Below are 21,857 nucleotides of genomic sequence, written 5' to 3'. Positions count from 1 at the left end.
GAAATGAAAAACAATGTGTGTTGATTTGTGTTGTCTGAACAAATTGCTTCATTTGTTGCATCAGTTAAATACCGTTTCCAACTGTTATTTCTTTTCAGTTCAGAGCTCACAAAAAAAAGAGGGGGGGGGGGGGCGGCCTCTAGCTGTCATGTTGTAATGCGGCTCTGGCTGAGAGGTTCAAATGAAAATACTCACCAGCCTTGAGCCACATAGATTTTGTAATGCTTGAATACCACTTCAGTGTATAACTATATAACCTCCCTGACAATCAACTCACATGTTTTTTTTCTTTGGAGAGCTTTCAGAAAAACATGTGAGGGTCAATGATGTTCTCACATGAAAGTGATTTGAAAATTGAATCAAAAGCAAACTCTTCTCTCAAATATCACAGATTGAGAGACGAGGCCATGAGGGAAGAAAAACACGAGCCTCAGCCTGAGTCAACCTGAGTTTGGAAGATGGAAACTATTCGCAGCACGTCTCCTATAGAAACTCCATCATTCACAAAGCACGCCATAACAGCACTCTCACAATAAACAGTCACGGTATGGGCAACGGAGCACGATCAAGAGATACAAAGCAGATCAGACGGTAATTCATACCAGGCCGTCTCTTAAAACTGGCCAGTGCAAAAACTCTGAAACACACATGCTGCAACAAAAAAGTGGTTTAAGATTATCTTTGCGATCTGCACAAAAATAAACTCAATCTATAGATTCCTGATGACATTTTCTCTCCCTGGTCAGTGACAAAAACAATCAGACACCCCATTTACACTTAGTCATGCATCTCGGGCTGACTGGATAGCTATCAGATATCAAGTGTAGATGCATCCAAGAAGCACTGGAGATGGATTGAAATCCAATAACTACAACAACCAGAGGAAGTGGTTTGAGACACATATTATCCAGATGTTGAAAAGGATGTAAATGCACCCATCTCTCCAGGACGCTTGTGAAATCTTAAAGGACTACTTCACCAACAAAATGATCATTTGTGTATCAATTACTTCCATGGTGAGCAAAGAATCCAAAAATGGAGACAATTCTTAGTGAATTGAATTTTCGGGGGGCTGTATTTAACAACAGCAAAGCTATAGCAAACATCTGTTTACATAACTTGTGCAGTTTAATTTAATTTAAAGTCTCATTTATTTTAATTCAATTCCATTTCATTTTTAAAGCCCAACATCACAAATCACTATTTGCCTCAGAGGGCGTTGCAGGATACAACATCCCTCTATTCTTGGAGCTTCACATACAGTCGAATGCTCAGGACTTCACAAACATGCATTTTTACAAAAACCTTAGTATCTAAAAGGCCCTGACAGACTAAGCTGACTTTTTTTCAGCTGATTCAGCATGTTGAATCTAGCCTGGAAATCCCGACTCAAATCTAGAAAGATTCTGAGTCTAGCCCTCACCGATACACCCTTCCTACCCAAGGGGCGGCACTAACTGAGGCATTTCAAATACCGCAGCACGATGGCCAATCAGAGCAAAAAACAAGGTGACGTATTCATTGCACTAAGCCCCATTTGTTTGCCGAACAGTGGGGCTAACTGATATATTATGCTTTTGCCACAGCAAAAATGTCCTTCCTAGAAGCGAAGGCTTCTAGAGCAGTCTTCTGTTCCTCTCTCAAGGAAAAAGATAAGTGTAGTTGGCTTAGCGTTTCTAAATTGAATGGACGCGGTCCTTCGGCAGCTGCCATCTTGGCTTTTTACTTTTCGACTCCTACGGGGCAGCGCTGTCCCCATCATGTTACGCCCGCCCAGAGCCCGCCTCTGTCAGATAGACTGATCTGATTGGTCCAATGGCAATTCAGCGGGCTCTCCTCGTCAGGGCCAGATTCCCATGCAGAGCAAATTCGAATTTGCTAGGCCCAGGGCATCTGGATTTCCAGGTTATGTTGAATCTGCAACAGCAACCAGAATGTACATGCTGGTTGGATGTCTACCTAAGTGTTTGTCATGTGTCCATGTTAGGACTGTGTGATATGACCTCAAATCAATATCACGATTTATTGGACATTTTAACTTGATTACGATTACTGAACGTTTTTTTTTTTTTTTTTGCCTTCACTGGCAAAGTTTGTACTGTAAATATGCTCAATTATCAGAGGTGGTATATTTCTTTCTAATGAAAGAGTTTATGTTTGTGATTTTAAAATAACTGAAGGAACCACACTCGGATGAGCTATTTCCTTGAATTTCTGTACCTGAAAAATGTTACAGCCTCGTGAAATGCACTGAGGTCACTTGGTGTTTAACGCTTATCTCCAGTTCCTTTTTAAGCCATGCACTGTTTTATAGCACTTTAAACAGATTGGTGGTGTTACCTTTGGTTGCTGAAACTGTTTTTTCACAGTGTTTGACATTTGTCATGCCAAATGATTTCATTTCTCTGCTTCCAGGTTTGTGTCACAGGACTAGTCGTTAACTTAAGGAGACGAGACTGAACACACAGTGGAAAACATTAACTGATTTTTTTTTAAACTGCTTACCAACATGATGCTTAATTTGGCCATAATAAATCTCTGTTTTTAAGATTAACTGCCCAGCGCTAGTCCATGTCCAACTTTTTGGCCGAGACACAGGCAATGTGAGTGTATGTATCTGGGCCTTAAAACTGAATTGAAAGTGTAACTCATCTATGCTCTCTTCAAAGCCAGACTCCATTGACAAAAAACGTAACTGTACCTCTGAAAACGAGAGCTGCTGTCTATCACTGCCTCATCAGTTTGTTTGTGTTATTGTGTGACTTTGGTGTTTTAAAGGGTTTGTTAAAGGGTTTAATAAAGTCACGCAATTACACAAACAAACTACCACGTGGGCGGTGGTAAACCAGTAGCTCCTGTGTTCAGCAAGGTAAAATTACAGTTTGTGAATAATCTGGGTTTGAAGAGTATTACTTTAAGTTTGGTTTTGAATAGTAAGGTTCCAGCGAAAATGCATGTGTTTGCACACAACTGGATAAATGAGACTAGGGTTATACTGGACGAGTTGTGTAAGAGTTTGTAAACAGATGTTTTGATATAGTTTTGCTGTTGTTAAATGCGATTGCCTATGACTTCAATTCAAAGTTTTCTTAACAAATAGAATTCAACATAACACGAGGTGAGTAACTGATATACAAATGGTCACTGGGGGGCTGAATTATTCCTCCAACTCCCTAAAAGTGCAACTAGGTCAGCAGCTTTTGTTATTAGGTCTGTACCTGAAGTTACACTGGAAATGCACTGAGGTCCGAATCTTTAACGTTTATCTCCAGTTCCTTTTAAAGGTTTTATAGCACTTTAAACATGCCTCGTGTATGAACTGTGCTGTGAATCTGCCTTGACTTGTCATGCCTTAATATGATTCATTCCTGTGTTTGTGTCACTTTATGGATAGTCGTTAACTTACGAGCACAACGGTTATTGTTGTAACTAAACTGCTTACATGATGCTTAATTTGTGGCCATAATAAATCTCTGTTCCCTTTTAAGCACAAGACACTTGAAATGACAAGTGTAAATGTCGCCAGAGAGAGAAATGCGCCCATGTCACGTTTATAAAAATATACACAAATATCTTATCTTGTGTTTCAAACAAATACAGCACATGGAGGCTAAACAGCACTGTACTAATGGATTTTTTTTTTTTTACCATTCGTCCATGCAGCCACTCTGCCAGCCCCTCTGCAGTAGAATCAGGGATCTGACATCGCAGGTTGTCCCGCTCCTCGTTGTCCATGAGCTCCAGCACTCCCCGCAGATCCTCCAGAAGGTGCAGCACCCGGAGGCCACCCAAGAAAGGTGAAGTGGGCGACTGGCAGTCAAACAGCCCATTGGAGTAGTCCATGGCCTTGGAGCCTGGGAAGATAGAGAGGAAACGTTAAGATGTGGGACAACACAAAGACTCTCTATTTCACACAAATCATAAAGTGGAGTTGTGAAATTACATTAGCTCTCTGAGCTGGCATGTGTTTCAAAACAAAAAAATCAAATGACTTCAAAACGCAATCGGAATGACAGGCTTTGAAAAAATTGGAAGGATTTACAACCAAAGCATCAGTTTGGTGCTGATCTGTGGGTGTGGTGGGAGCGCGATGACTACCCAGGGCTGTAAATTTTGGTTTTTGTGTAACTGTCTATGTCTTTTTCTCAGGACATGCAAGTTAGGTCTGTCGCCACAGGCTACCAAACTTCATCTAGTGTGGGTGCCATTAATCAAACAGAGCAGATACACAAAACTCTGTGTAGGATCATCACTGTAGAGCAGAAACATTTATTAGCATTCTTCCTGTCAGATTAAATAAAGCCATGTGTACTTATGGTTTTGACTCATGAACATCAAACACAAGGACATGGGGTGCCTCATTTATTATCCCACAGTTGGCCATAGATGAATGCAGACAAGTCCTTCATCGTTTGTTTGCATAAAGAATAAATCAAGTTTTTTAGATACAAGAACAGCCAAAAAAATTAACGCAGTTTCAGCAGTTGTTGCACATAGCTTTGGCCATTTAAAGCTCCTGTGGTACCATTAGTTAGTGACATCACATGTACCTGTAAACTAGAGCTGGACAATTAACCAATCCTTTTTACTTTTTTTTTTTTTTTGTTGAGCATCTGCCGCCCTTGTCAGTGTGGTGTGTCCTGCACCACTGCCCCTCGTCGGCCCCCCCATCAGCTTTTTTTTGTGGCTGATTTAACATGTTACATCAGCAACAGCGGAGCTTGAAAGTGAATGAAATCACTCTGTCTGGCAGCTAAGCTCAGTGTACAAGAAGAGAAACAGAAGTGAGGAAAGTAAACAAAAAGCTTAGGTCAAGAGGGAGTGAGACCAAAATGAACGTGTTACATATGGTAAGATTCTTTATCTTTAGCCACTGAGCTCTTTAGCAGAAACATTTTGTGCTGGTTTGTGTTATTGTTCACTGGCGCACGGTAAATATGCTCTGTTCTTTCAACATTGGATTAAGTTGTTTATGTGCTAACTGACTAACTAGCATCAAGACGGTCTTCTAGTTTCGCTGTTTGATTGAGTATTACAGACTACTGTCATCTGCTGGTGTGGAGAATTATTTCTTCTCACGCAGGCGCATTTACGTCCTGGTTGACCATTGGCTGCAGTCTTTCTGGTGTGTTCATATGCAACTTTTTTAGCCGAGACACAGCAACGTGAGGTGACGCAGCAAGCGGCCTTTGCTAGTTCTCTGAAGTCAGTTTATGTCTGGGCCTTTACAGCTGTGGGCTCAGTGGTGCCTACTTGAAAACCTTCACTCTAGATTTAGCGACTTTTTTAACCCGAGAGTGACTTAATTTCTAAAAGGTGACAAATTTTTAGTGACTTATTCAGACCATCAGGGAAAAAGCAAGACATGTATTCAAATATATTTTAATCTATTCCTATGCTTGCTGCTTAGAGTAATCAAAGTCTATGGCTCTTCCGCAAACAGCATGGGGTCTCTCTTATATCTCATGTTTTTATATTTATTTGATTTTCAGTTGAATTGTATTTAACGTTTGAGAAAAGTTTTTTTTTTTTTTAAAGTTCAATAAATGGACAATGTTTTCTGTTAAATAATTGTGATCTCAATACTGACTAAAATAACCCTTCAGTAAACCACCATCAGCACTTATATCTCAGTCATCATCATCAGACATCGGAGAGGTTTAGTTAAATCCAATCAAAACAGACTTTACAAAATGTTTGATCACAAAAAAAGGTAAACGAACAACACAATTTTGGGGCATTTTACAGACTGCTGTGTAGACTGCAAAAAAAAAAAAGTGAACTGGGCTTACAACCTAAAAGAATAACATTTCATATTCAGTCTCTATGTCTCTGCAAGTGTTTACAGAGATTCTATCAAACATCATGTAACACAGTAAAACCAATTAATGCTAATTAAATCTTCTCCTGTATCTGTGGAAACCATATTTTCAGATTTTTCTTGGAAGCGAATGCAGCAGTGTGGCGACTGAACTCGAGTGCATGATGTTCCCATCGTGTGCTGCCCACTCCGCACCATCTGTCATCAGTCTTAAATGTCAGCCATAATGAAGATGTCCAACGGTAACAAAGAGGGAGCTAAATAAATAAATATCCAAACAATCATGGCTTCCCCATGGTAGCGAGGGAGTGGGGCACGATGACGGCTGTGGCTTCCACGGAAACAGTGGGGACTGGGGTGGGGGGGGGGGGGGGGGGGTCATGTGATCGGCTGCCTTGCTCCCATTGGAAAGGTCAGCGCTATAATTACACACATCAGCGGAAAAGTGGGGACTCTGAAAGTGAAGCCTGCTCTGCTCATCTGCAGCGGCACAAGCACAGAGTGGCCAAAAGTTCCCAAGCAGGAGTTTGTATTCCAAACTCACAGAGCTTGAATAATCATTAGTTTCCGTCATTGTGGGGACAATGGAAACTTTCTTTCATTTCTCATGCTGGTGGAATGCACTGGAGGCAGAAAGGCCCAGTGATCCAGCAGCACAATTTCAGCATTATTCCAAACTTTTATGTACATTCAGGGGAATTACATTAAAATGCAGGTAGAAGTGGAAGGAGAAGGGCACATTGTGTTGCCATCCACTGGCCGTAGTAGAAATTCAATGATTTCCAGATGTGGCTAGACCCCATAGTACGCCATGCCCACTTAAAAAAAAGAGCCACGGTCTTAAAGTCCAAGTGTACAATGTGGTTACCTGCTATGATCCCATCCATTTGCTCCAAGGCTGCTGCCAACATATCGCTGGCGTCAGACATCATCTTGTGCTCAATGAATCTGAAAGAGAAAAGAAGAGCATTAAGTGAAAGAAACAAGACGGAAAGACAAGACAGATCCATGAAGATGTCTGGCAAAGCTCAGACAGAGTCTGGTTTAAATTCAAACACGATAAAGACATGTTTCCTAAAATTTACAGCAGCAGTAGTATTTTTTAAGAAGAAGAATAAACAATGACAATAAAGGCTTTCTTTTTGACCAAGACTTAAAAATAGCTCCAAACCAGGAAGAATTATAACTTACAAAGAGAGTGACATAGTCTCTCAGTTTGTCCTTATGTGTTTAGACAAATGGAAATCTGATCATCTACAGTACATTTTCATGACTGCTGGGGAAAATCCATCTGAAGAGGACTGTGTGATAAGATCAAACACTTCATAACAACCACAAACAGGACCCTGTGATTAGATCATCTCAGTTAAATTCAAGGTTCTGCGACACTCAGAGCATTAATACAGCAGCAAGCAACAGCAGAGGATGACCTTATGCAACCTCTGTTGTTGTTGTAGACGGCTTAGCTGCGCGTGTGAATTCTTGCGAGTCCCTGTGTGTGTCCCATTTTCTAGCTAATCACTGCTGATCTGCACTATGCCAATCTGGTGGTTACCAGCAAAGGTTAACATCATTATCTCTGTCAGCACTGTTGCCCTTGTTATCACTGTTTGAGCTGCTAGCTGCCAGCTCAGTCACCTTCATGTTGAGAACTGCATGCAAACGATCCTGGCTCGGACCCTGAACTGTAGATATGCTCTGAATGTCACATACAGTTCCTTTAAACAAAACCAAAGACCACAGATATTTTGTGACACTCACAAGTTAACGGAGCAGTATAAACAGAAGTGATTAGCACGATATTCAGCTGCCGACAATATCAGTATCCCCTACAAGTCAGTTATTCTAATAAAGATGCAAAGGGTTCTCAAAGTCAAACTGTGGTAAGAAGACAAGAACTTGGTGGGAAAGACAAATTAGTCATGTCTAGAGTTGGGTACCAAATTCAGTACTTTTGAGGGTACTGACTGAATTATGTCTGTATTTTAAGTGCCTATTCACATTATGTCAATCTGGGCCAAATTGGAGAGCACACTTGGGTGAGAGCGCTGGATTCAGACAGGAGGCAGAAGCACTGCAAAGAGTCCCTTAGCCGGAGAGCCGGCCACAGAGTTTCACAGGCTGCTTCTCGGCTTCAGGACTCTTTGCATTACTTCTGCCTCCTGTCAGAACGCTCTTAGATACCGAAATTTAGCAAAGGTCAGGGCGCTTTGTGGCAAAGACAATGGAGATTAAGAAAGGAGGTGGAAGAAATACAAACTGCCCCGCTGCTGGGGGCCAGACACGGAGCCCCATCGGCTTCCCAGCGAGCCAAAACTATCACTGCAGCACCAACAGTTTCCATCTGGTCTGTTTTCTTTTCTATTTTGTTTAAGAAATCGCTTTGTATCACTGCTGTTTGTGATTGTGTGTTTTACATTAAATATGTATTCTACATATTTATCAGTTGTGTCTAAACAGAGGGCAAGAGAGAGGGGCAGACACAGACACACACACAGACACACACACAAGTAGGCAGACAGACATAGCTCTATGTATGATCAGAAAAGTGCAGAGGGCAAGAAACACTTGTTGACTGCAGCTTGTTCATAAATCAAATTGTTGTTGCCAACACAAAGAGTAAAGTACTGAAAAAAAAGGAACCTTTGGGTGCTGGTACTAAACTTGATTTGATCGGTTAATTCAGATTAATGACTAAGTATCATAAATGCAAGTTGCAGGCCTAATCTCCATGATTCTCAGAGCACTGTTTTTCTCCTGTACCAGCACCAGCTTTAATCTACAGAGCATGCCTGCATGTTTTTACATTACATTTGCAAAAAACAACAACAGCATTATCACTAATCCTGTTATGATACAAGCTCTCATTCTTCCTTCTCAAGTGACTGCTGCATCAAATTAACCCTGCAGTCTCTGCCACAGAAAACAAGCTCCCTCAGAGACAAAAAACAAAGTGATCTCCAGGACTTATTACCCAGCAAGCCTTATTTCCGGCGGTCACGGGTGCTTATGGGCAGGCTCCTATCCGGAATAATGACACTATTCTCCCAGGGGTCTCAGGCCTCGTAGCATTGGCATGCTCGGCATCTCAAACTTCCATAACAAAGTTGGAAAATATCCCCATGACCGCTGAATTCAAACACTTATCACATGCCTCTCCTTTACTCGCACTGACCACTTATCACTTCAAACCAAATCTGATTTAAAGGGTTAGAGATAGAATACAGTACGTGGAGAGGGCAGCTTAACCAGAACTAACAACATGCAAACAGTGGCTCTACTTGTTCACAAGTCCCATGGTAGAGGGGGCAGGGGCTGCAGAGTTGACTTCATTTCCTCCCTCTTAGGGGTCACAGTGTCACACCCAGCAGGGTAAAACATGGGCATTAAGAGCGTAATTAAACCAGTGGCCTCAATATGAGCTGGGGGTTGCTGTTAAAACAAGGGGCCTTAAGTGCTGTTGCTTAATTTCAACGATACACTCCACAGGAAGGGGAGCCATTTTCTCCCAAAACATCACACACACTGCTTTGTATTCTCTACTCCACAAACATTTCATTAATGATGTAATATGCAACTTAAGCCTTCAGTCTAAAAGTCTAAAAACAACGAGACCAGTGTTGTCCGTATGATTTGGTCGTCATCGCCTCTCAGTGGCATCATATCGTCTTTGTGCATGCATTAAGGTCTCAGGTCATTTTTATCCAGTTTTAAGCCACATTATTTATGACACACTTTTTTACATCTTAGTCGTTTTTAACTTTGTTTTTAACCAGATGAAGGATTTTAGTCATCAGACGTCTGGATCTTAAGATATTAGAGAAACAAAGTTGTGCAAACGTTAGCTGCAGCTCACCTCTAGTCCCTGCCGTACCAAACAGCATTGGTGAAATACTAATTTTTAACATGAAACTGCTTTATTCAGTGTTTTTACCAGTTTAAATCACCAAGTCCATTTGTTTTGGAGAGGAGGAGACCTCTACGGATAATTCGGCTCCTGGTCAAAACCTCCTGAACGCCTGGATGTTAAGCTATCTGAGAAACAAGCTGAGCAGACGTTAGCTGCAGCTCAGCTCTAGCCTCTGCTGCACCAAATAGCATTGGTGAAATAGTCATTTTCAACATGAAACTGCTTAGTTCAGTGTTTTTAATGGTTTAAATCACCAGGTCCATTTGTTTTGGAGAGGAGGAGACCTCTGAAACTAATTCGGCTCCTGGTAAAAACCTCCTGAACATCTGGATCTTAAGTTATCATGTGAGAACACATTTGCAGGTACTAAGATAGCTGCTTATCTCAACAAAAACACTGATTCGTAACAGCTTTATTCAGTCTTTTTACCGATTTAAATCACCTGGTCTGTTTATTTTGGCGAAGAGGAGACCTCTCTGGATAATTTGGCTCCCGGTAATAACCTCCTGAACAATGAACACTGAAGGATATTAGCTCAATAACAACAACAAACTGTACATTTTAAACCTTTACTTCAACTCACGCACACTTGCGAAATGGCGGCCAATGCCATAACATCAAACTACAACAGAAGAGCGCTCCCGCATATACACAGTAGGGCAACAAAGCACTCAACAAAGGAATCCTAACCGGGAAAAGCTGACTGCAATGCTGCGTTTTTTGTTTCTCTTTTGACTGAGCGACCACTTGTGGCAGAAAAATACATGTTGTATGTTTAAGATTGGTTATATACAGCTCTGGTGATGTAGAGGCACACACGAATCATTGTTTTAAGGACAAAGCAGGACTCTGGTCAATAAGCATGCCAGGAAATACCTCCAATTTCCAAATACAACAACACCTTTCTAGTTAAATTTTACGGTTCTCGTGGGCGATTCATGGAGAGGTTCCACAGATAAATCTAATACTTTTTCCTCCACAGGTATTTCCATAGTTTGATGGGAAACCATCACTCACTCACACCAGGGTGGAAGCTGTGTTTGGTCAGCTGCTTGTTGCGCCCCATGGGAGAAACCTAAAGCTTGTTCCTTTTCCCAAAAAGAGATGTTTTTTTGTTGAGGATCCAAATATTTTCTCTCTCTGTGTGAATGCAGAAAACAACAAATGGCATAAATAGAGAAACACCAGTGTGTGTGCTATCTTTTCCTTTTACTTGACTATCTAATGCAGTCTTGTGGTCATGGTGCAACCGCGGGTGTGGAGGAAAGCAGGATAAAAACATTTCAAAATGATAAAACAATTCACAGTGTGTTACCATAATTGAGGCTGCTCTCCGCCTGCTGTCTTGTGATAAAAGCCACATCAAATTGGTGTTATGAGTTTCATGAGAAATCCAATTCAGCGGAAAACAGAACATCTTATCTGCTCATGTGCATTTCAGAACATAGGTTTAAGACGGAGAAGGAATCAAAGCAGGAATTGCTCTTGTGCTGGTCATGTGGCAGAAAACAGCACTGAAACTTGCCACGTTAACTGGTCTGCTCTTCAGACTCACAAAACCCTTTAAAATGCCAGGCTGAGATATTTTCCACTTCTTTTCGCATCAGTGATGAGCAGGTCATCCGTGAGGAATTTTCTGACCAAAACCTCAAGAGAGGAGTCCATAGATGAGGGTCCATGTCTCAGAGCATGTGCAGAAGTGTCTGTATGATGATTGATAAGGCCACAGTGTAGGAGTGAGTACTACACACATTCCTGAGCAGGTTACTTATCCCGAAAACCAAACACTAGTGCCTGGTACAGACATCCCCGCTGACCTCTGTGACCTCCCTCCCTCCATCTGTCAGACAAAACCCTGAGGACTTCATTCCTGTCAGGCTGGTGGTATTTTTCCATCTGTCAACTAATGCCCTGAAAAGACCAAAACAGCCAATGAACTGATCCTACAACAAGCATTACCTCCATTGTTAACCAAAACTACAACACAAGAACAAGACATGCTCCTGCAGAAGCACCCCGACAACTGTTGCATGGCTGCCCGTCAGCAGTCACCTGGCTGTTCACATCAGATGCACATATCTCTATGCTGGTCAACAAGTGATGCTGCTCCTCCACTTTCTTCTAATCACATATTAGAGCTCTGTCTCCGTTTGCTTGTGTCTGTATGTGTTGGCATGTCTTTTTCGCTCTGTCTTTAGACCCATCTTAACCAGGCCAATATGTGGAAGCCTGTGATGCATATTTTATCAATTATTATCAACCGATCATTTATATCAAAGCAAATATTTCCTTTGTATTATTCATAATAGATTACTGGTGGGTTTTCTTGCCAGATTTGTGGGCAGCACTCCATGGAAAACTGGTGCACTTCATGGCGCTTGTGTCCAGTACGATCCTGGCGTCATTTACTGCTGTTTGAAGTGTTTTCTTCAGAATCAGAACCTGAACTAAGCACAAAAAGTAAGGAAATTTCTGTTTGGTAGATTATTCCTTTGTTGTAACAATGCTTCTTGACAATTCTTCTTCCACACGCTACTGAGGGTCCTGTTTGTTAAATGAATAAATTATCAACTTGCCAATATGTCCTGTGTCTTCAGACTTCAATCATCCAATCCACCAAACAACACCAAACAAGAGTCATCAACAAAAAAAACTCTCTGGCATTGACAGAGAAGATTTGGCAAAGTTTTCATGGGCGCAAACCACATACTCAGCTCTGCTGCTCATCCCACAAATGCATGTTCCTTACAAATGTGGCACCATTTAAAAGGGAAATAAACTGGTAAAGTATTTCTTTGTTGTAACAATGCTTCTAAATAAATCTTATACCGTTGGAAAGCCTAACACAAATTTCCTACTTTTTGCGCTTAGTTTATGTGTGGCGGCAGTTCTCTACCTCTCTGACTTTGGAGGTTTTTGCTAGTGGAACTCTTGGGTGGGGAATTGATCAGTTGATTAGTTGGTGGTCGGATCAATCTGAGTACATCAGGTTGATGGGTTAGAGGAGCAGCTGCTGCAGAGGCGAGTGAAAGCAAACTTTAAACAGCGCTGGACTGTGGGGTGCACTGTTTCCATTGAATGCAGCAGGTTTCATCTAAAATAAGTTGGGAAAAACAATGGACAACACTAAAATGAGAGTGCTGTTGTTGGTTGATGAATGGTTAAGTTCCATTTTTACTGCGCCAGGCGTTCTGCTGCTCCGCCTGTGCCTAGAGTACGCTCTGCGCTCTGCTTGTGGTGCTCCGAATAATGTATATATTCCAACAGAGCTCCTAATAAACAGTCCAACTCCAAAAATAGCAAACCAATATGTGGCATATTCTAACATGCCACCACAAATAAATGAATGTGTGGGAAACGCTGTGTTTGAGTAAAGTTTGCCAACAGCTACAGTGGCCAGCTCTTTTAGAGAAATTATGTCACATTTTATTAAACAAAATGACATATATTTTGACCTCTTTTGAAATTCTTACATCTTTAGGGGGAAAGACTGGGCTTGGAGATGAGTGCCACAGACAAGTCAGGAAGAAAAACAGATAAATACCACCATGACCCTGTAACTGATACTATAGGATGGTTATACATTTCACTCACACGAACCTGCCAAAATGTATCAGTGCCATCTTTCTAACGGTATCTGACAGAAGTAATATTTCCAAGTCGATTTTAAAGAGAGACAAAACTGTCTGAGAATCGAACTGGACTGGCTGTAAGGTGGTTTTAATATCAACCAGATGTAGTGGACGAGATGTGGAGGGGGAGGGACAATGCATTCTAAAAGAGAAGTGGGCTGGGATTACTTGACCCTACGCTGAGTGGTTGGGCTCAAACACACACACACACACACACACATACACACACACATATATGAATATACACAAGCACACGCCTCTGCTGGTGCCTCAAACACTTGTGCTCCACTAGCCTGCTTCCAGCTGTGATACAGATGTGCATATCAGAGTTGAACTGGCTCAGAGTAGCACTAGAAGCAGCACTGGTAATTGTAGTACAATAAGTTGTCGTAGTATGGTGGACTGCAGTGTTGCTTGCTGGATAAAAGTAAATTATCTTGAGGTTTTAAACACCAAGTCTCAATCAAAACAAGTTCAAATAATGTGTGTCTTTATCCTGCTGGGTTATGAAGATATACTGTGTGCTTGTGTTGTTGCCACCACTCTTAAACCACCAGCCTCCAGTGGCATCTGATTAAAGGGACATTGGATCCTTAATTCAATAAAGCTATCAGACTCATTCAGAGAAATATGACAAAGTCAGATTTCATTACCCAGAAGCCGCCGGTGCACAACAATGTTTATCTGCACACACTGTGATGACACACAGCTGGTTGAATATCAGCAAAGTTTCCCTGCTTCCCTTCACTGGTTCCTGTACAGCAGGGTCGGTCTTTGTTTCACTGTTAGAATCATTAAAAAGCAAAAGCAGCATGTGTATACATTCAGTAGGCTATATCTTCAGTAGCTAGCTAGCTAACCCTACACTTTTCAGGGTTTGATTTTGGTTTTGGAACAGGGAAGAAACGTATATCTTTTTCCAACCTCTCCAGGTAACGAGTATCATTAATACACGACGTGCCCCAGGCACAACATTTAGCTCCAAATCCACAAATCTGAAATGACTGCATCAGAGTCAGTGGAGCACAGCTGTGTTGTTGTCGGACCCTGGTCTGAGCCAGCCCGATGCTATGTTATGATTGGCCAGTCTGCGTCCAGGGGTGGGACTTAGTGAAGGGTCAATTACAGTAATGTAATTTTCTGAATCTACCACACTGTCCTAGCTGTTTCAGTATTTGCCTTTATCCACTTAACACTCATTTATACTCCCTTTAACTATGTAAATATATATGTTCATTTCAAATAGAGCACCAACAGTCAACCTTTTAATATGGTTGCAATATCAAGTGTCACATAAGACAAAGCAAAGCAGCAAATACTCCTACTAGGGAAGTGTTGGGGGCTTTTTTCTCAAATTGAAAAATGACTCAGACTAATCTGTTATCAAAACAGTAGTTATCAGTTAAGCAACTCATTGTTTCAGCTCTGACCTCAGTTAGTTGCCGCACATGTGTAATAGTTACAGTAGCACTTGAAGAGGTAACGTGGACCCGAAGCATGACTTGTGGAAGTCAATCCCACGTGAAATCCAACCACCAGCCAAACACCCTGCCTTTGTTTACACCTCCCCCCTGAGAGATGGTCCAGTGGACTTTTAGTCTGGGCTCCTGTGAGGTCTGACTGTTTGACAGTCACAACAGCTCAGACTTTAAACTGGTGCAGCGGCGGCCACATTGAGACACTGCACAAACAACTCTCTGTCTCTCAAAAAACTCACATGATAGCAGCACGACACTGATCTTAAGTTCTTACAGTTTTTCCATGTGGCCCTAAACTACATCATAGTTAAAAAAAAAAATCACATTGGAGGGGGAAACTAATAAAGGAGGATTGTGGAAAAGGGGGCAGGAGGAACTGAGTAAGAGATCACCGCCAGCCAAGAAAAACTGACTTTCATAGCTTTTGTTATCAAGGTCTTAACACAGAAGCAGTATGAAGTCTTTTTAGGGCACAGTTTCACAGCTGCTGCCTTAAACTGAGAAAAAAAAATGCTGCAAAGCCAAACAAGCTCTATAGCAGTGCCTAAAATGACTGACACCATAAACACAGAGGCATCCCTACACACAGGAAAACCGTCACTCAATCCTGCCAGGAAGCGTTTCCTGTCATATTCTGGAGAAACGTTTTCCTCTTTGTCAGAAATGGCCATTTCCCTGCAGTCCCTGCTGCACTCTATGTTGCACTCTATGCACCGACAAAACTGAAATACTCCAAAAGCCACGTGTACAGATCATATTTAAAACTGGGCCCTTTAATTATATTCCTGTGAGACAAATGTTTCAGATTAAGTTAGGATTTTAATTCAATTTCAGAAGCCTGTAAACATCCACATATATCATGTGACACTACAGTGACAGCTCCCTTCTTTCAAAATACACCACCACAAGTACTGCACCAGGAATGCAGGGAATGCAATGTCAGAAAAAAAGGTGCCTGTCACAGAGAGGCCTGGACAGTTTTCTTGACACGTGGCTTCAAGATAAATAATTTAAAAACTAGAAAACTTTGGGTTCTGTGCCATGTTGATCTTAGTGCGATTTTGCTGCCAATACAAATAACACCAATAATGGACTTTGCCTCCTCTTCACCTGACTGTGCAACAAATAAATGCCTCCTGCCTGGGGAAAACAAGATGACTGGTGCCCGGAGATCTGAGTCTCAAACAATCACTGCAGTGTGAAAATGAGTTTTATTATGCCAGCTCTAACAGTGTAACATCAGATATAGCTGTGCAGGCAAGTGGGCAACAGCATGGACTTTCTGACCAGCCCACCAGTAGCCGTGAGAGTGTGGTAGTGGTGGTGGCGGGATACAAATATGGTTATTGTCAGAGAGGGAAATAAAATCCTTTGTTATGCTTTCAGTTCACTGCCCGGAAGCCAAGACATCATCAGACGTATGCAGGGAGGAAGGCTGCCAGCAGGTCATGCAGCGCCTCAGGAGGGAGGTTTTTCCTGAACAACTTAAGACTGCAGAGGTATACCCAAACAAAGGCAGCAGAAGTCTGAGATTGATAATGAAAGGAGCCGACACTGGACCAGGAGCAGCTTTAAACTGCTGGCTGCTGCTGCCTTTTAAACAGTGGATGTGGGTGGGAGCCAAAGTGGAGGTTCACCGCAGTGATTCATGAGTTGGCTTGGACATTAATTGTCATGTGATGCATAAATTAGCTGTGGTTAAATTAAAAATACAGTTTTCACATACAAAGCTAGCACAGTTCAACTCTCTGGTACAAATATTACACCCATAAAAGTATAAAATCTGAGTCAATATGACTCTCTCATATCTGTTCTTCTCTGTGGATGGTATATGATATAAATTAGTAGGTTTTATATAAGTACTGTTAATATGAAAGCACTAGCAATGCAGTTATTGAGTTGCATAATGATTTTGCCATAAAAAAACATAAAATGTTAATAAAACTCACAAGTATATTAGCTATGGGGATTTCTTGGCAGGCAAAAGCAAGAAAATTAAAAAAAAACGTCAATAAAAAATGAATTATGAGTCAAAATCACATCTATTTTATTCCTTTTAAGTCACCACAAACACTGAAATTATATTAGTAACGTTAACCATAGCAATAAAAAGATATATTAGATACTAGATAATAATAAAAACTAGTAAAAGTGAGCTAAGCTAAACTGTTAGTCACGCTACGTTAGCTAGCAAAGTTACGTTCAATTAAAAGGCGTAACGTTACAGTTTTAACGCAATTAAGCTAGCAGCGCAACGCAACTTTGAACAAACAAACCGTTAAACTAGCGGCTGTTTCTTAAACTTCATTTAAACTTCGGTTAAACTCACAGTTTTCGACCGATAAAAGTTTGAGGAGGGATCCAGCAGTCTCCGGCGGCTTTATTCCAAACACTTTGGGCACTTTCTACAGGAGCTCCATGGTTCGCGTTCACCTTCCCATTGAGTTTCACACTCAACTGAAGTTTTCATCCAAACTAAGAGGGGCCATTTCACAAGGCGTCAAGCTAAAGAGACCGGAGGGACACTTCCGGGAAGACGGCCTTCAAAATAAAAGCGTTGAAGCCATCCGTTGTTAATGGTTCCCCAAACCGGGGCTGAGGTAAACTGCAGGGGTTACAAGCAGATTTAAGGAGTGAAAGAGAGGTTTTGCCCTTTTTCTTTTTAAATGCTATATATTTTGAATTTGTTTCAGGACTGTAAAAAAAATCATTTATATTTTCAAAGCTTATTTCCACACTAGGGCCCTAACCTGTGATGAGGTAGCCTCGCAGAGTTTCTACTCACTCTATTCACTCTGAATTTTGTCTGTCACAATGCTTTTTTGGGAAGATGTTTATCATTGGTTAAATATTGGGATCAACCATTCTTTATTTAATAAGTTTCAGGTGATGATTTATATGGATGGTCTGTCAAAGAAGATGTCCAAGATGGTGAACATAATTCTCATTATGGGAAAATATCATATACATAAGAATAAATGGAAGAACAGTAAACCCTCCATAATCTGTTTTAAAAATGAAATCAAAAATTATATAACATCCTTAAAGGTACTATCGGAAGAAAATCAGTCTATAAATGACTTATATGAAACCATGTCAAAGTCTCTTGCTCTTCAAGTTACAATCCTGTGTTGTTTTTAATACGCTTAAAGCACTTTTGTTAAAATGTCAACCCCATGATTATTTAATTTTCATTCATTCATTCATCTTCTAACCGTTTCATCCTCTTGAGGGTCGCGGGGGGGCTGGAGCCTATCCCAGCTACATCGGGTGAGAGGCAGGGTACACCCTGGACAGGTCGCCAGACTATCACAGGGCTGACACATAGAGACAGACAACCATTCACGCTCACATTCACACCTACGGACAATTTAGAGTCACCAATTAACCTGCATGTCTTTGGACTGTGGGAGGAAGCCGGAGTGCCCGGAGAGAACCCACGCTGACACGGGGAGAACATGCAAACTCCGCACAGAAGGGCTCCCACGCCCGGGATCGAACCGGCAACCCTCTTGCTGTGAGGCGAGAGTGCTAACCACCACACCACCGTGCCGCCCGATTATTTAGTTTTATTTTGTAAAAAAAAAAAAAAAATTGTCCTGTTTTTTTTTTCTTTTTTGTCCTGTTACTAATTGTAAAAAACTGTTGTTTGAGATGTATACAACGAATCTACACACAGAATGGAAATGTGTATGTATACATATTCATTTATGTGTTGTGAGCTTGTAATGTTTCAGATGCAAGCAAATGTTTCCTTTAAAGAGTTTTTGTAAATCGTAATGAGAAATAAAGTTTAACAAAAAAAAAACAAAAAACTGAATTTTGTCTGGAGTCTGGTTCCGGTCTATAGAGCGGATCTGGAATTCACCAAATTCACCAAAGTAAAAGTGTTCACCAAAGTAAAACTTTAAATTCTGGCGCACCATCGATTTGGGGTGATGAGGGGTGTAAGAAAATTGATTAACTTAATGGCTTGGGGCTTTTCTTGTAAATTATATTCTTTAAATTAAAAAGTTTCACCACATTTTTATTAGCTTGGTGCTTTTATTTTGATGGAAAGGCACATCCATCGAATTTCGGATCCTGTCTCACTCGCCCTGGTTCCGGTTCCTTACCAAAACGGCCACTAACGAAAATCCAACCCATGGCATCATGTTATTTTACACTAGCTAGCAACTTATCTCTACTTTCTTATGGTAAATGAAAAAAAAAAAGCAGTTCAACAATGGCTCACTGTTTAATTTTTAAATTAATTAACCTTTATTTAACCAGGAAGTCCCATTGAGATTGAACATTTATTTTACAAAATAGACCTGGCCAAGGTAGCAGCCAATCAAAACACATTTAAAATGCAACAAACACTACATATAATACAAAAATCCACAATGAAACAACAACTATCAGGAAAAAGAAGCATGTCTCTGTCACCACATTCTTCTTGAATTCATCAATGGATAAAAGTGTTTCTAGTTTTAGATCATTTTGGAGATTGTTCCATGTCCAAGGTGCAGAGTAGGAGAATGCAGTTTTCCCCAGATCTGATAAAACCCTGGGTTCATTAAAAAGCAACCACTTGGAGGAGAGTAGCTGATAACTACAAGAGCTGACAAACAGAAGGGTGCAGAGGTCGGCCAGCTGTTTGCCCAATATTGCCTTATAGATAAACATATACCAGTGCTGTTGTCTGTGAGTGGTCAGCGACATCCAACTCATCAAATCATAAAGAATGCAGTGATGAGTGACTTTGTATTTGTTACAAAACAGAGATGCATGATGTACTGAGCTATGTAAAATGGAGGAGGTTGCATGTATATTCATTATGTGTAAGACAAATAAGATTTCTTAAAAACCCCACCAGAGGCGTAGCACCAAATTCTAGGCCCTATGCATGAGCAGTCGCTGAGGGCCCCCCAACTTTCTTCTCCTGAGCCACGTATCTCTTGAGAACCTTTTGAATTAAAAAAATAATCAGTTTGCTTTGCTTGCTTTGAGTTTCCTTTTTTTGGGAAAAGACATAATAGTGTATGTTGGTGCTCCAGTCCAGTAGCATTAGTGGTCACTCACTCGGCTCTAGCTGCACTCACAGACGGATGTTAGGGCACAGGTGGACTGAACCATTTGTGCCCTTAAAGGGTGAGAGCAGCCTCAGAGAGCTTTCACTATTTTTTTAATACAAAGTTCAGACTTTCAATCAGATTATTCAGCCAATTTTTAAGTTGTTTTAGCACTATTCATTCATTCATTCATTCATGTTCCATAACCGCTTATCCTGTTATGGGTCGCGGGGTGCTGGGGCCTATCCCAGCTGACACTGGGTGAGAGGCAGGGTACACCCTGGACAGGTCACCAGGGCTGACACATAGAGACAGACAATCATTCACACTCACATTCACACCTCACCGATTAACCTCCACATCACCCAGACTGCCTTTTCCCATCTTGCTTCCCTGCAGGTGTAGCTGTTGAAGCTTTTTAATCAGAATTTCAATAACAGCTTCTCTTTTTTCCATTGCAGAAATATTTTTTAGTGAATAATTCTGAAATTTGGCAGTTTCTTTATTTCACAAGCTACTATATTTTCATATTTCGATGTTCTTCTTGTCTCTTAAAATTAGAGGAGGAGCGGCCTCATCTGGTACTGCTTCATTTGAAGGAGTCACAAGCCACAAAAAGTTTGGGAACCACTGACCTATGTCCACATCACAAGTTGATCTTATTATGTAGCCTATACAGTAAAATCAGGGCATTGACTCAGTATGCTGTCCAACATACAACATTCTCTGTGAGTTGATACTGAATCTAAAAAGCTGCCTAACTTGGTTTCTCAGCTAGTTACTATTTGTCTGTCCTCAACTTTGTCTGTATCCTCATTGTGTCCCTGACATGGACATCAATCTTAACTCTCTCTGTTACCTCTTAAGTCTCTAATATATCTTGTTTCTTTGAATGAATTTTACTTTTACTCTTGTAGTAACTATGTTTTTGACCCCTTCAACAAACGATTCGTGATGGTTAACGAAAGACCTTGTTCATCCAGACAGTCAGTGTGGTTTAAAAACATAAGGGTTTTTCCATTTTGGACAGTAATTTCTGTCATTTTAAATATCTATTTGTTAGCTATCAACATTTGGGCCTTTTTGTCATTTTTATTTAATGAAATTATTGTATTATTTTGAAAGTCTGTACTGGAAGCAATATCTGTTATTCCACCAACTTTACACTGCGCATGCGTTTAACACACAAAAAGTTTTCTAATATAGGCTACACATATATCATATTATATTTAAATTTATTTGGCATTGTATGGCAAACATATTAACAGCCATCCAAGACAGATAAAACCACAAAGTACTGGAAATATGGAGAAGTATTTGAAATGAATAAATAAAAAACAATGACAACAATACAAATACTCCTGTATTTGGTCAGTTACCTATAAAGGCTGAAATAATCTTCACAGCCTCTTTGTTGCAGTGCAGTCGATCACACTGTCTGCTAAATATCTGATGACAGAAGGTAAAATCACAAACTGCTGTGATTAAAGTCTCTGACAGTAATAAGATGAAAAATTACCAAAACAAAGGATGCTTGGCGACATCTCAGCTGCAGCCATATCTCATTTGTCTCAGTGCTTTAAAACTTTAATTAAGATGCTCTGTATTTGCATTTTGATGGTTTGATTTAGTCCTAATCTGTATTGCTGCAGAAGTGATAATGACTTTTACCTGGATTCATTTCATCAGGTGCCACTCCTGTCAGCTAACAACAGGAAACTGAGGCTACAGTTCACACAGGTTCACCAAAACTGGACAATAGAAGATTGGAAAAACGTTGCCTGGTCTGATGAGTCTGGAGATCTGCTGCCACATTCAGATGGTAGGGTCAGAATTTGGTATAAACAACATGAAAGCATGGATCCATCCTGCCTTGTATCAACGGATCAGGCTTTTATTTCTCCTGTGTTTATGGCAGGTAAAAATAAAACGTTTTTAAAGTTCCTCTCTATTTAAGTTCCT

At 40.8% G+C, this 21,857-nt stretch overlaps 1 protein-coding gene across 1 annotated transcript in view; it reads right to left on the bottom strand.

The window, feature by feature from the left end:
* The window catches only part of ppfibp1a (PPFIA binding protein 1a), a 42,092-nt gene extending 24,762 nt beyond the window's left edge, over nt 1–17,330 (bottom strand). Inside the window, exons 1-3 of the mRNA XM_049566826.1 lie at nt 17,171–17,330; nt 6,690–6,769; nt 3,649–3,854 (exon numbers count right to left, since the gene is read on the bottom strand). Coding sequence (XP_049422783.1) covers nt 3,649–3,854; nt 6,690–6,753 — 270 coding nt within the window. The 5' untranslated portion in view covers nt 6,754–6,769; nt 17,171–17,330. The remainder of the gene's footprint in view (nt 1–3,648; nt 3,855–6,689; nt 6,770–17,170) is intronic.
* Between the last annotated feature and the right edge of the window lie 4,527 nt (nt 17,331–21,857).

This window comes from Epinephelus fuscoguttatus, linkage group LG22, assembly GCF_011397635.1.
Source record: "Epinephelus fuscoguttatus linkage group LG22, E.fuscoguttatus.final_Chr_v1".
Classification (NCBI taxonomy): Eukaryota; Metazoa; Chordata; class Actinopteri; order Perciformes; family Serranidae; genus Epinephelus; species Epinephelus fuscoguttatus.
The sequence above is the reverse complement of the archived record's forward strand: the minus strand, read 5'-3'. Positions and strand labels throughout refer to the sequence as shown.